At 44.0% G+C, this 14,574-nt stretch overlaps 1 protein-coding gene across 1 annotated transcript; it reads right to left on the minus strand.

Annotated features, from left to right (window-relative positions):
- Window positions 1-4,002: 4,002 nt before the first annotated feature.
- IL20RB (interleukin 20 receptor subunit beta) lies at window positions 4,003-14,290 on the minus strand. Its single transcript, XM_027750906.2, has 7 exons — window positions 14,233-14,290; window positions 10,055-10,181; window positions 9,159-9,349; window positions 5,908-6,032; window positions 5,136-5,286; window positions 4,691-4,836; window positions 4,003-4,162 (listed from the first exon to the last, which is right to left on the minus strand). Exons 1-7 carry the CDS (start codon window positions 14,288-14,290, stop codon window positions 4,037-4,039), a joined length of 924 nt encoding a protein of 307 aa, XP_027606707.1. The 3' UTR covers window positions 4,003-4,036.
- Between the last annotated feature and the right edge of the window lie 284 nt (window positions 14,291-14,574).

The following is a 14,574-nucleotide window of genomic DNA, read 5'->3' on the forward strand; positions in this document are numbered from 1 at the left end:
TCAGTTAAAATAGTCCTGCCAAATGTGAATTGTTTGGCAGGTAGAATGTATTTATTTTAAGCCTCTGCTCCGTCTTTAAATAGGCCTCACGCTCTTGATTCAGATGTCTGATAAAAAAATAAAAGATAGTGTAAAAATGAAAAAAAACCCCATCAGATACTGTTAATATCCCAATGGATAATGAAGACACAGGTCCTTTGGGTTGCTCCCCACTGTGGGACTGGGGGCTGTAGGGTGAGCAGGATGTCTGGGGTAGGATCACTGTCTGCTGGGCTGCACCGTGACAGCACGTCCTTGGCTCTCAAGGAAGGTGAGAGTTTGATCCCGAGCAAATCCCAGACCTTAAAGTCCTCAGATGGAGCCATTTCTGTAGTAACAGCTAAATTATAGCCCAGGCACTGCATGGAACCAAATTAGGCCCCCGTGTGATGTATTTACTTGGGCAATTTCACTTAACCTTGCCATCTTCTAATTGCTTTTATATCTTGATTTAGTAATTTCTGATTTTTTTTTATAGGCCATTTATTGAGAAAGACCACAAGAGACCTGAACTGAGTAATTTTCTGTTTCTGCAGTTTTGTGCTGTAATAACAACAGAATCATCTGTACACACATTCTTTGAACAGCAAATATGTGTATCTGCAGTGGTTTGGATGTTTATTATCTTTGTAGCAGTTCATTTGCAGGACACAGTACCACCTTTGCAAGAAACTCAATTGACTTGCAGCCAAACCAGTGATTTTGGTTACTTTTTAATTTTATAAGAAAACTGTTAAATTTTGAAGAGACAAAACATGCAGAAATGATGCAGTAAATACTTAAAATAGCAATTTATCAAGGTAAATATCTGATTGGACAGTGAAATGCTGGACTGTATATTAATATTGGCTTTTAAAAGTTGTAAACAGCAATAGGTTTCTAAGGAAATACACTTCACAGGAAAAATTAGGCTATATTTCAGCCACTTACTGTCACAGAACAGATAATTGAATTCCTTGTTTTCTTGTCAATGCAGTAATATGTAGCTCTTCTCAAATGTTCATGTAATCAACAGTTTTTATGCTGGTCTGCATAATTTTTCCTTTGAAAACTGGTCTTAGTACCATTTCTTCTGTTCTTACAAGGAGAAAGTTGAGGGTTTTTTTGAGTCACAACCCACAGGTTACAAACATTCAGCACGGAAACAAAACTCACTGAAAAGATGCTGCAGGTTTGTGCTTTATTTTCATGCAACATATATCGAGAAAAGTAAAAAGGAAACACATTTTGAAAGAAATGGAGCCACTCAGCGTGAAAGAAAGAAAGAAGAGAGAGAGCAAAGTTGGTCGGCACACAGCGCTCTTCGCTGCGGTGGCTTGTCTGGTCCTCCTTTGAAATGTGGTATCATGGTCGTGGGAGCAAAATCAGTGATCAGAGGCAGTGGTTGCCATGACTGCTGAGGCACAATTAACTCTTGGGATGCAGGGAAATGAAGCAGGGAGGCACTGATGGCAGCTGCCCACGCCAGTGCCACTGTGCTACTGGGTACAGGGGGTGGGCAGAGGAATCCCTCTTGTTCTGTTCAGGCTCCACAAAGTGCAGCACAGCCTTCAAAGTGAGGAGGTTGCTGGGGATTTTCAACCACCATCTCAAATTTGGCTTCAAGTGGCCATAAAATGGAATATCCTGATGTAAATTGAAAATAGTCTCGCTGAGGTGGCAGTGGCACTCAAACAATTCCCTTCCATGCCCCTACTGTAAGATTTTTTTTTCAGCTGTTTCTTTTGTTTAACGTTGTCTGCACAGTTTTCTACAACAGTTTAGCTGCTTTATTGGCAATGAGGAGGGACATAAAATCTGTTATTGCAAGTGAGAAAGAAACATATGCTCCATGCTTAATGTGCAGCTGGAAATTATGCATTAAAATAAATTTTTTTCACGTTCAAGGGGCCTTTTCTTTCCCTTCTTTTCTCTGTATCCCTAAACAATTGCTGGTACTGCCATAATGCAGCAGTGTCAGGGGAAGAGATAGGAGGAATTGCTGAGGCTTTTTGGACCTTTAGCCGTGGAATGAACAAGGACATTTTCCTGTGGGGCACTCTAGAAACCAAGACACTAAACTCATCCAATAAAATAAGGATAAATGGGAGGCACAGGAGCTCTCTCAGCCAGCCTTACCACCAAGGCCTCTGGGATTGGGAACTATGGCTTGAAAATTCAAGCACTGGCTAAAGGGGGTGTTTGACAAAGAGCCTTTAATCCTGCAGGGGAGTGAACCTCTGTGCTGACTGTCCTCCAAAAAACCACTGCTGTGCACTGCCTGCTGCTGGAGTCAGCCACTGGATGCCTCCACTGCCACCCCAGCTTGATTTAGGGACCCTCAGCACTTGTCACATCACCCCATGCACATGCACTTCTCCTCTTTGCTCCCAAATCTTGTCTGGGCTCAGCATCACGTGAGTGTTTGCAACCAGGCATTTCCCAATTAATTAGCATCAAACTGATAATCAGCTCTGAGTCTTCAATGCTCGGACCTGCATGGATTTTTTCACTCTGTAATTTGCTAAATATTCAGCAGTAACAATCTTATGATTTAACACCAAAGTACTACGTCCCATACTGTCCAGACAGAAGCCAGTGAGACAGGAATAAAACAAGCAACTGAGCTGCAACACGAAAAGGAGGTGCTGATCAGGCCCCGGGGCAAAAGCCTGGACAGGACAACACAGGTATAGATAGTCCTGAGTCACTTCTACTTTTTCACGGTGCTTTGTTGCCACCCGATGGCCTCATGCAAGATTGCAAGAATGAAATTTAAGAAAACATATTCTTTAAGAAAGAGATATCTTGCATTTCATTAGACCCACTGAGAGCCTTAAAAAAAGCTTCTCAGATCAATGTCTTTTCATGCCCTGCTAACACAAGTCTCTGCTTCAGAGGTAAGAAATTACTTTTTCTTCCCCAAAGTGACAGCCACAATTGCAATATACAAAACAACTATATTTTATTTGTATTTAGAAGGAATTTCTTGTGTCTTTGGCAATATCTTTCCTTAAGAGGACAGGATATCTGGAGGATAGTGATGTTGTCAGGCCTGGAATCATCACTACCATGACAATGCTGTGATGCTTGATCCATTCATCCTGATATTCCTCCGTTAGCCCGTTGCCCCTTAGCCTGGCCCTCCTGACCACAGAAGATCATTTGCCTTGTATGACACAGTCAACGTCCTGCTGTTGAACCCCAGGGGTGCCCAGCAGGCACCCTGGGCAATCCTGACCACGATCTGCACTTACGTTTGTCCCTTTTTATTTCTTCTCCTATTTCTTGAGCCTACCTTTCTCGGTCTTTTCCCTATTTTCCTCCACTCCCTCTCACTTAAACAATTAATTCCTAGTTATATTTTTTCTGAAGGTCCTAGTTTTTCCTTCACTCACACACGGCGTTCCTATTTTTGACTAGGTGATCTTGGACCTATACATTGTTAGTGATGCTGCTGCTCTTGCAAAGCTCTGCACCCAAAGTGTTCTCATCACTCCCTGCAACCAGCTCTGAAGTCTGGGTGTTTCTCACATCACTTGCTCCTAAGTACTGGTGAAATCCAGTCATCCCTCACGGCACTGTCTGTAAGTTTTGGTGGCACCATACATTGTTATCTGTCACACGCAGCAAATCAGGATTCAGTCACTGCCAACACCCTTTTCAATGAGTGTCACCTCAGCTCAGGGCCTGCAGCCCTAAAAACATTTTTTTTCCTGCTCATTCCAGCTGGTTTTGCAGTGTAAGAAGCTCTTACTGAGGCAAAACACTGAGGCTGAAATGGTTTGGAACTAAGGCACTGGGCTCCAAGTGCATTGCTCTGGTGAAATCCTGGGGGGTGAAGGGCGAGCTCTGCCTTAGGACCACCCATGTGGGAAAGGGAACTGAGTTACCTCATGTCTGCTCCTGGGGTAAGGATGTGAAGGGGAGGCATAGAACTGGCAGCTGTCACCTCTACTTGCTTTTGACGCAGATGGATGAAGATGCTACAAAGAGGCTGTTTGTTTTCTGGGCTGCTCTAAAGTGTTTCTTGTAGCCACAGTCGGAGAACTTCTTCAGAGGGCATCACAACCACCATCAGATCACACTGCTCAGCTCCTTCACTGCCACACAGTATCAGCTGGCTGGAGGGCTCTGATACTTTCTGCAAAACAAATGCACTCACTCAAACACCCTCAGGCTGATGAGCTGGTCTGCTTGTATTTCTGCTTCTCCCCACAAACTGACACAACTGCCAGAGACCCAGTGCTCAGGAACCCTCACCCATCAAAGCTGCCACCTGCACTGTCACTTGAGCTGGGCATTTAAACACACTCACGAGGGAGCCTTTGATGTTAGATTCCTCCTCACCAAGGAGCTGAGCAGCTCAGAGCTGGTTCCAGGGGACGTGGAGCAGTGTTGCCAATGACACAGCCGTCTGGTTCAGGGAGCAGCTGCTCAGGCAGGGTCAGTCCATGCCTCACAAGCACCAGGAGCATCTTCCCTGCTCAGGGTTCTGTGTTAAAGGCAGTGACAGCTGTGCAGCCAGTTCAGGGCTGCTGGGTCCCTGCAGCTCAGCCCATCACGCTGGAATGAGCACGGCTTCCTATGTGTCTGCCTTTCCTGCCTGACCCATGCTCCTGGGAATACCCAGCACCCTAAAAACCAATAAAGCACAGTAAAAAAAAGTTACCAGTGTGTCTGGCAGGACAGCAACGGGGCAGCAGGAGTACTGAAAGATTTTACTTGTTTTCCAGGTGAGGAAAGACAGGGTTAAAGCAGCCACAGCAAAGCCAGCAGAGGAGATGAGGGCAGTAACCAGCCACATGGATGTGTCACCTGGAAATAACAGAAACAGCAAAACTTCTCAGAGACACTGTGAGGACAAAGACTCAGTGGAGTCAGCCTGAACCCTGCACCCATCCTGGTGAGATCCCTCATTGACACACTCCAGGAAAGGATACCCGTGCCAGTGCAGGGGGCTGCACTCACGAGTCTCCCTTTTTTACCTCTCCCAAGGAACAAATGGGCACACTTGCAAACAAGACAGGAGATATGGGGTGGAAATAAAGGAGGAGCTGCTGAGTGTCCTTGGGCATGACTACACCAGGGGAATAGGAAGCAGGGCTGGCTCTCACCCTGGGCTCTCACACACTGGGTCTGGCTGAAGCTGCTGCTCCTGTTGATGGCCTCAACATACGACTGAGCCTTCACACAGTACTCAGCTCCTGCCTCCATGGTGTCCAGGTGAACCACAGAACTGACTTCTTTCACCAGCTTCTGCTGCATCTGCCACAGAATCAGGAGAGAAAGCATCAGAACAGAGGGCAAGGACCTGTTTTGGAACAGGAGCTCTGCCATGATGCTTCCCAGACTTTACTGGGAGAAAGGAAGGAGCAGCAGGAGGTGTCAGTGAGGACTCTGTAAGGGAAGAAAGGGACAGCAAACAAGGAAGCACACTGGAGTGCAGAATGAGACCACACACATCTGGAAGGGTAGGAGGGGATGGAAAGAAGAAGCTGTAAGCCAGAGAGGCATAATGATGATGTTGGGCCTCAACACTAGACTGTAACCTACTCCCCTGGTGTAGGGGCTCGGTGACGAAGGTCCTGCCTGATCTGAGTGTTGTGCTGTGTGGGAGGAATACCTGCCTTCTGCTTTCTTTCAACAGTTGAGGTACCTGGGGGGACTCCTCTTCCCAGAGAAGGAAATGTGGAAGGAACAGACAAGCTTCTCCATGAGGGTAAGAGCAGCCCAGTGGTATGTGCAGTGATATGGCACACACCAGCTCCAGATAGGTCCTCCAGCCTCCCAGCAGGAGCTTGGACTGGCAAACGAGCCTTGGGCAGTGTCTGTGTGATCTCTCTGAGGGCTCTCTCTTATTACCCAAAACCCAAGGGTAACACTCACCCTCCTCTCCTGGCCCTTCTTCCAGTAGAGAACACAGAACTGAAAGGCAGGCCCCATCTCTTCCAGCTCCACTAGTAAGTGATACCCATCTGCTATGACCTTCATCACAGGGGGGGTCAGGGAAGCTGCCAACACAGAGAGAGCACCATTATCACATCAGAGGCAACCTTTAAAACCCTCCTCTCTTTCCCAGCCTGGAGAGGAAGAGAAGCTGCCACCACAAGCACAGTAACACTAATGTGGAATAACAGCTGGTTGCTTCAGTGGGGCAGAAACCCCTCTGCTCTACCTCCCAGGATGTGTAGATGCAGTAAGAGACTTCCAGCAGGAGAAGGACCATGACAGGCATTTCAAACAGGAGCTTGGCAAGAGTTGAGTTGCACAGAACTTGAAAGGTTTTGAATTTTCTCCAGCGGAGGAACTGTCTGGCCTGAGGGCCCCACGTGACCGACTGCAGCAGAACCAGCTGGGCAGCCAGAAGCAGAGACACCAGATCAGCCCAGCTTTTCTGCTCCTGGGCATTAGCTGAGCACTTACATGCAGAACAGGAGCTGAGAAGCTACTGTTTTTTTCGTGGGAATTTTGGCAGTTATTCAAAGGTGAAGGAAAAAGCATTATGAGCCTCAGGATAACTCTGGCATTTCACATGAATCCTGATTTTCTTTTAGGGTCCACATGGTTTTAGGTAGACTTGGGCTGATGATCTGCTGTGGCTTAATTTTTTGTAAATTTATGCAAGTGAATCTGCAGGTGATTTGCTTCCTGCTTACTTTGGTATTCAAAGCTTGGTTTTGCCTGGAATTCTGCTGGGAGGAATATTAGTGAAATAATGAGAATCGGTCAAGTATAGATGAAACTACACACTGTACATTTGTGAACTGGGAATCGAGACAAGCCAGAGATCATCTCTGCACTGCTTATCTATGCCATTATTTAGCACTCTGCTGTAGCTGAAATCAGTTTCAGCCTCCCTGCTTTCAAGAAAGGAAGGAAAGCAATGCATAGTCCCACACAGAAGAGATGCTCTTAATAGAATTTACTTTTACATCCAGGGAACTGCCATAAGTACTGAGCAATATGAAAACATAAAAGCCAAGTATGTTCATGATGGATGTGCCACAAATGGGAGACCTGGAAATCTACTTGTACTTTTAAAATGAAAGCTGAAATTCTGCTTAACACTACGCCTCAAAATTAAAACAGAAAATTATTAACATTATTTGGACATTAAAACCAAATACTGAGCAACAAAGAGGCATTGCAAGATGCAACTACTAACCAAGTAAGAGCATTTCTTTTTAGCTCTGTGCTGGCACACTGGATACCAACTAACTATTTGAATTCTGATAAATGAAGAAGTGAGACTGACTAAATTGTTAGTTTTAAGAAGATCTTTTCAAAGTATTTTCCATGTGTTATCATACTTTATGTGATTCTACACCTACGCCTCTGACACTGGAGCTCCTCAGCCTGGAAGCACCGTGGGCTGTGCTGATGCCCTGACTGTCTAGGAACCCCATACACAACCTGTGGGCTGTGTTTGGATTCCTGAGCTCCTCTCAGACTCCATGCCAGGTTTCCTAAGAGATGTGAAAGCAGAGACAAGGGAAAGCAAGCAGTAAAAATGCAGAAGGACAAGAAGTTAGAGCGACTTTTCCTTCTCTTTTTAACCTTTGTCGTATTCACATTGCATCCCACTGCAAGCTGTATCCTCTAACTTTCACAGCTTAGCCAGAGGATTGTATTGAGGTCCCTGAGGCACAGAACCAAGCTGTCAAATACTTCACTGAACTGTGAGAAAGCTGCTGCTTTTCTCATGTCAGTCTCAGGAATGTCCTTCCCCTCTCTCTGCCTCACACTGTGGTCTGTGGCTCAACTCTGTGCCACCAGAGCTGCTGGAAAAGGGAGGGGTTTTTCAACTAAGGCACTATCTAGAATAATCTGCCACACCAAGCGACACATTCACCAACTTAGGTGACACTTCTGATGCTGCTCTGCTGAGAGTTCTGTATGAGTGAGGATTGCTCACTCATGAAGTAGTGGATAACTTCCAAAGATTGATGAAGGTTTAATATCAGGTCAGCTCTGGTCTAGGACAGGCATTTTCTCCCTTAGCTAGACCTGATGACTGCTGCCCATCCCAGATTGAGAGTTACAGCTGAATAGTCACCTCAACAGAGGTTTTCCACCATAAGTTTTTATTGCAGAAAGCAGTTGAATACATGGCAGAGAACAGAGGTAATGATTCCAGAGAAACCCTGGAAATTGTACACTAATTTTAGGCTGCATCATGATCCTTGGGTTGAGCTGGGCCTCAGGCTTTGCAGGAGTTGAAAGGATATGGAGAAAATACCCTGCTTTGCTAGAATGAGGGCAATTATATGGTTTCCATTTTTCTTTCCTCTTCTGAGATTAATTCATATATCTGACAACATGGGAGGAGGGAATTGGATTTTCAGGATAGTATAAGGCAGACATAGGGTGACATGACTGTTTTCTAGAGTGAATGCTCCCAAAGGATCAGGTTCTGGGCCCTTAGAAGTGACTAGATGACATGGATTAGTTGACAGCTATCCTAGTTGATCACAACTCTTTGAAATCAAGAGGAGGAACAACCAGCTTGCCAGAAGAAATGCCAGCAGTTACCTTGGCTGTCTTTGAAACCCTTCAAATTCAAGCCCTGGTTTATTTGGCCCTGCCTCCTGTCCAAGGACACAGCACAGCTGTCTAGGAGTGAAACATCTCAGCACAGCATGAGAGGAGCTGAGAAGCAGGATGTGCTCTGTGGATATCTGGGCTTTGTGTGGCAGGCACCACACACAGAGTCACAGACACACAGAATCAGCGAGGTTGGAAAAGACCTCTGAGATCACCAATTCAAATCTTTGATCCCACACCACCTTGTCACCCAGACCATGGGACCAAGTCCAGTGACTCCATCACCTCCCTGGACAGCCCATTCCAATGCCAAATCACTCTCTTTGTAAAGAACTTCTTCCTAATGTCCAACTTAAACCTCCCCTTGCACAGCTTAAGACCGTGACCTCTTGTCCTACTGCTGGTTGCCTGAGGGAAGAGACTGACCCTCACTCGGCTACAACCTCCTTTCAGGGAGCTGTAGGGAGTGACAAGGTCTCACCTAAGCCTCCTCCTCTCCAGACTAAACAACCCCAGCTCCTGAGGGATCCCCCAGCACCAAACTCTGAGAAGCTGACACGAACCACGCAGCTTAAGCCAGTAATGGGACTCACTGGTGTTGCGATTGAAGAAGCCTTTCAGGGTGCCCCACTCTGACCTCCTGGCACCAAGAGCTGCCCTCACCCTCAGGTTATAGGCCACGGTGGCTGAGATGTCCTCTGTGATGTTACACAGCGTGGCTGTGATGAGGGAGCACTCGGAGATGGGGATCCAGCTCTCGTTGGCGTACACTCGCTCGTACTCCCTGAGGAGGAAAGAAAGCACGCGGGCAGCAGTGTGACAGGAGATGTATCTGCGACAGGGCTAAGGCTGCCTGTTAGTCCTTCCCAGGTAAAACCAGTACTGGGATATGCTGGAACACCAGGAGTGTATGAAAGCAGTATGGGTGTGTTTCAGATTTATCTAGAGAACATCTCCCAGCCTGCTCATGAGCCAAATGCAGCTCGATGTTGTGGGAGGTGGGGAGAGCCAACGCAGTGTCGCTGCATCACATCCTGCCCACTCATTTGACTTGATCCTTCTTGGTACCCCAGAATTCCAAAGCCATACTGTAATACAAGTCATAGCTCAGGATGTATCAGAAACCTTTTGTGATGTGTGTTAAATGTTTAAAAGATTAACACTGAATAAATCTCAAAAGCTTTCTACTTCTACATAAACTTTGGCTGATCTTCCTAACTTTTGAATTCTTTGGATAAGGGCAGGTTTCTTATGTGGAATCAATGCACACCTTGGATTACTCAGGTATTGATGAACCTGTAAACAGTCTCAGAACTGGAGTAAAAGGAATTCCCCCCCACACACTTGTGATTAGCAATCCTGAAGTATCAAACTTCTCTTAGGCTTGTGAGCTGAATAGTGCTCAAAACATAAAAAAAGAAAAAAAGTAGGACTAAGTGTAGATAAGCAGTGTTCAAAGAGCAAACAAGAAGACAAAACCAGAAGTTACCCCTGAAACTCAACTGAGTATCTCACAGTTTCTCCCTGGATGATCACAGGACTCCAAGTTAAGAAGTGTTTCATGTTGGTGGAAAGAATGGAGATGTTCTGCGGTGCTGTCAGCAAAGCTTTTTCACCTAAAATTCCCAGTAAAAGAAAGAAAAAAATTGAATGTACTAGGGAAAAAAAAAAATGGCTTAAAAGAATAGTACAAAACAGTGTTTTGCATCAGAAATACACACTTTTCATTTCACTACTGTCACTTCAGTATTTGAAAGTATTTTACAAAGAAGAAGAAGTGACAACCAAAGAGCAAATGACAGAGCAGTCAGGCTGGCACTGTGTGCAGAAAGGCAAAGGTGCCTTTTTCTTATGCCAGAGGTTTTCATTGTATCAGTGAAACTGTGAGAAAAGGTCAAGCCATCCAATTCTATTTAATGAAGTCAAGTAAAAAATGCTCTCTATAAACTGTTCCAATGAATGCCGTGATTCTGAATGTGCAATTTCTCTCCAGGTTGGATTGGACACCGTGGAAGATCCTGGCTCTGCTACAGCTCCCTTCATGTTGCAGGATTCTAATAATGTAAGTCCTTGTAGGCTGCAAAGTACCTCTTAATAGAATAAACTTACTCAATGCTCTATAAATGAAATTATTACGTTACTCTGAGATCATCAAAGCATGGGTTGGTACCCACAGTGGAGTTAATTTTATCCCATGGTATCTTAATGTAAAATTCTCAGCAGTGTTTGGAGCAGAGCACAGAAAGGAGGATTCCCCATGGGAAAATCCTGCACTACCCTATGGGAACAGACTTATCTCTGTTCTGCTGCTCTCCCATCCCAGGACAATTTTGTTCTCTCTGCCCAGCAGGGAATGGTTCCCAAGGAACCTCTGGAAGGCAGGAATGGGTGGAGTAGTTTCTACCAACCCAGTGTAGCAATGGCAAACACACTCCCCAAAACAAGGTAACTGTTCTATCCCAGTATGTTACCTAAAGATTATTCTTTTATTAAATTATTTCACTTGACAGGTTTATAGTCCAATAGCCTTTGCCATTAAAAAGGTGTCTTCTTTTGAGCCATGTTTATAAAGTTAAAACAGTTAACATCAGTTGTTCTACCCAGGACCAAAATCAAGTTGACAAGTCCCTGAGCAATGTTTTCATGACAATTGCTCTTTTAAAGCATTGGAACAATATCTTTCTTCTTTCTGCCCTTAGAATATTCCCTGTATATATATATTTATAAAATCACTAATGATATGGGGAACCTCGTTGCCAACTTTTTTTTTACGCTTTTCAACATGTTATACAGATCTGTTGACACAACTCTCAGCTGTTCTTTGGAGTAAAATCCAGGTATTTCTGGGATGAGAAGTTTTCTTGCCATTTGGAGACCAGAGGAGTCACTCTCTGCCATATCAGCAGTTCTGTCACTTCTGGCTGGCTGAGGCTCCATGTCAGTGTCAAGGCACTTTTTAATCTTTAAAAAAAAAAGTCCCTAGTGATGTCAAACTGCAGCTGAACCACCCATTCAGTCTCTTGTGTTCTCCATGTTTCTCAGCATTTAGGGTGTTTGCTGCTTTCCTTTGTGCTCTTGGTTCCCATGTTAATTTTGGGAGCTGGCTTACCTAAGTGTGTGAATTACACAACAATCCTCATTTACATGATCAGACACTGGTTTTCCACATGACTCATGCACACAATGAAGTTCCAGGTCTGAACAGGGGTGAACTGCACAGGAGTGTTTGTGTTTCCTAATTTTTTAAGTCCTTCACTTCAGGACTTTTTGGATATATATATTTGTATTCAACAGTACTAAGCCCTGTCTTATTAAACTGCCCAGAAACCTATTTTAAAGGAAGATAGTTCTGAATTGGACTTTGGCTTTTAATGGCCCAAAGGTTATTTCATAGCTGCTTGAAACGAGTTTTCCTTCCCAGACTATGCTTAGCTTAGTCCACTGTTATCCTGGCAAAACCAGTGACTCTCCTACTGGCACAGTGAGACCTGTCACCTCATTTCAGCTGAACCACAAAAGTTCACATCCAGAAACTAAGGTTTCTTTCTTCCTTTCACTAGGAAAAACTCTGTACCTAATGCCAGTGTATGAGTCTGTATAAAAGAAGTTCATTGGTTTAAGTTTCTGAAACTTGCTGAAAGTTATAGTTTGGAAGAGAGGTTCATGCTTTTCTAAAATACTTTTGATCTAGACACAATGTGTCCTGTGTCATATCCAAACAAATTATATTCATGGTTTCTCCAACCCATCTGTTGCAACAGCCCACAAAACAATTGTAGCAAATACAAGTTTAGCACTGGGAGAAAAGACAGTTCTAAGTTATATAAACAGAGAAAGCACCAAGTGAAAACAGGGAAGTACTAAAATAATCCATTAACTCTATGCATTTTGAAGGAAAAAGAAACAATCATTAAAAAAGTGCAGGGGACAACTGGGCAGAGAGCACAGGCAGGACTCAGGGGGCTGAGAGGCCAGGGCTGCACATTTCCATCTGATTTTGGATTCCCAAGCAGTATGGAAAAGCCAAACTCCAGCCTTTCAAGCCATACTGACTCTTACCCCAATGTCTCCAGTCGTGCCAAAGAGAGACATGTCCAGATTTTCTCTGTAAATAGCATTTTTGCCTCCTACCCTCTCAGCAGTACATTTGTTACACAAAGAATATATTTCCATTTAGAATGGTGATGACCCTTTTTGTATAATATTTTTGTCCTCTTTTTGTTAAACATAAAGAATTTACAATTAAAAAAAAATCACCATGAAGTCCAATGCATTTGTCTCTCTTACTTTTCAGTTTAAAATGTCTTAAATAAACCCTGACAAAATTCCATTGCTCTGGGATAGATTTTTATATCCTTCTTGCTTTGTGAATATAGAACAAAATAATGTTTCATCATCACTTCATCACTACTATTACCACTTCTTACTGTTAAGTGCATGTCAACACTGCAAAAATATTAATACAATTAATACATATCCTCTCCTTTCAGGGGCTCAACAACACAAGAGGAAACAGTAACTCTGGAATTGGTGTTACATGGTGTCCAGAATTGCTTTACCTCATCTCCACTTTTCCTGGCATGTCCCTTAAAATTTTATTTATAGGGCTGAGAAATCCTTCCTCACTGCTGTGCTAATAAGCACTGGCTTTTTAACTTTCAAGTGTTTATCATTTAATCTCCTTTTGCCAATCTGGAGGACAGCAATTACCCCATCTTCTTGTATCTTGGAGCATGGTCTGCCTCTCCATCTGAGGAAATATCAGGGAAGGGGAATCTGACAAGGGAATTCTGAATTCTGAATATTGGGAACAAGAAAATAATGTCTATAACATCCCAAGAAGATAAAGGAATTTCTTTGTAAGCTAAATGTTGAAAATGAAAGCCAGGCATCCTTAACTCCTAGTAGTTTCTGTAATCAGCAGTTAAGGACTATAAATAATAAGGAAGATATTAATTTTTTTTCTGAGGCAGAGAAAAAATGGAGCAAGAAACAACCTGAATGTTGTTGACACACCCTAAGATGGCACATTTAAGACAGAACTAGGCAAAACCCAAACATGCTGGCAAACCATGTTGCTTTCTAGGGGACTGACCATCAAAACCACTGAAATGTAGTCAGAAGATCTGAGGCCAAACCCCTTCTAGATGTGTTTGGTGTCCAGCATTTACCTGGAGAAGCAGATTACAAATTGCAGAACCTCCTTCCAGGGTAAAGGAGACCCTCAGTGAACCATTTTGAGCTATTCATTAGCACTTTATATCCTTCCTCTCTGACCCTGCATCCACTCCACAGGCAGGGCATCCCTGTGCTCAAAGTTATCAGCATTAAAAGAAAAACTGAGGGTTCAGCTTCTCACAGAACAGCAAAAGAACAGAGACAAATATAGCATTATTTAAATTCCTTCAAACTGAAATTTTTCTTTGGAGTTTAGAATTGACCAGTAGAACACAGAATTTACAGATTGTTTTTTCATTTGCTCACTCTAATATACATTTTAGAAAAAGAATTAAAATTCAAGATCACCTGACCTGATACTCTTTGGCTTAAGTACTGATACTCTTTGGCTTAAGTACTGCAGAGGCATGTTTAACAAAAGGACAAAAGACTTTGTTACTCAGAAACCCTTTGTCTTCTGCCTTAACTGGAGATATTTTAGTCATTTACCTGTGAGATTTGATGCAATCAGGGTGCAGAGGAAGAAGCAGATGAGCTTTAGTGACATTTTGCTCGTGTTTGTCGCCTTTTCCCACGTTCACATCCTGTTACACAGCTCAGGAATTTCCCCTCCTGGACAGGGAGCCCTGTTCAAGTCTGCCATGGTGGGCACGAGGTGGAGCTCCAGGGGAGTGTGGCAAACACCTCCTGTGTTACAAACACCTCCTGTCTTACAAACACCTCCTGTCTTATAAAAAAACACCTCCTGTCTTACAAACACACACGTCCTGTCTCCCAAACCCCGTGAGGGTGCAGTTCCAGGGAGTGCCCCGATAATCTGCTGCCAGCACT

This window comes from Pipra filicauda, unplaced genomic scaffold (genome assembly GCF_003945595.2).
Source record: "Pipra filicauda isolate LSUMZ 115617 unplaced genomic scaffold, ASM394559v2 scaffold73_size2923735_pilon, whole genome shotgun sequence".
In the NCBI taxonomy this organism is placed as follows: domain Eukaryota; kingdom Metazoa; phylum Chordata; class Aves; order Passeriformes; family Pipridae; genus Pipra; species Pipra filicauda.

Excerpts from the sequence above, each read along its gene's own strand:
- IL20RB (XM_027750906.2), bottom strand. The coding sequence starts at position 14,290 with ATGTCACTAAAGCTCATCTGCTTCTTCCTCTGCACCCTGATTGCATCA. Across the intron at positions 6,033-9,158 it reads CTTCTTCAATCGCAACACCA|CTTCCCTGACCCCCCCTGTG; the intron begins GTGAGTCCCATT and ends CTGTGTTGGCAG. Across the intron at positions 5,287-5,907 it reads AGAAGGGCCAGGAGAGGAGG|ATGCAGCAGAAGCTGGTGAA; the intron begins GTGAGTGTTACC and ends ATTCTGTGGCAG.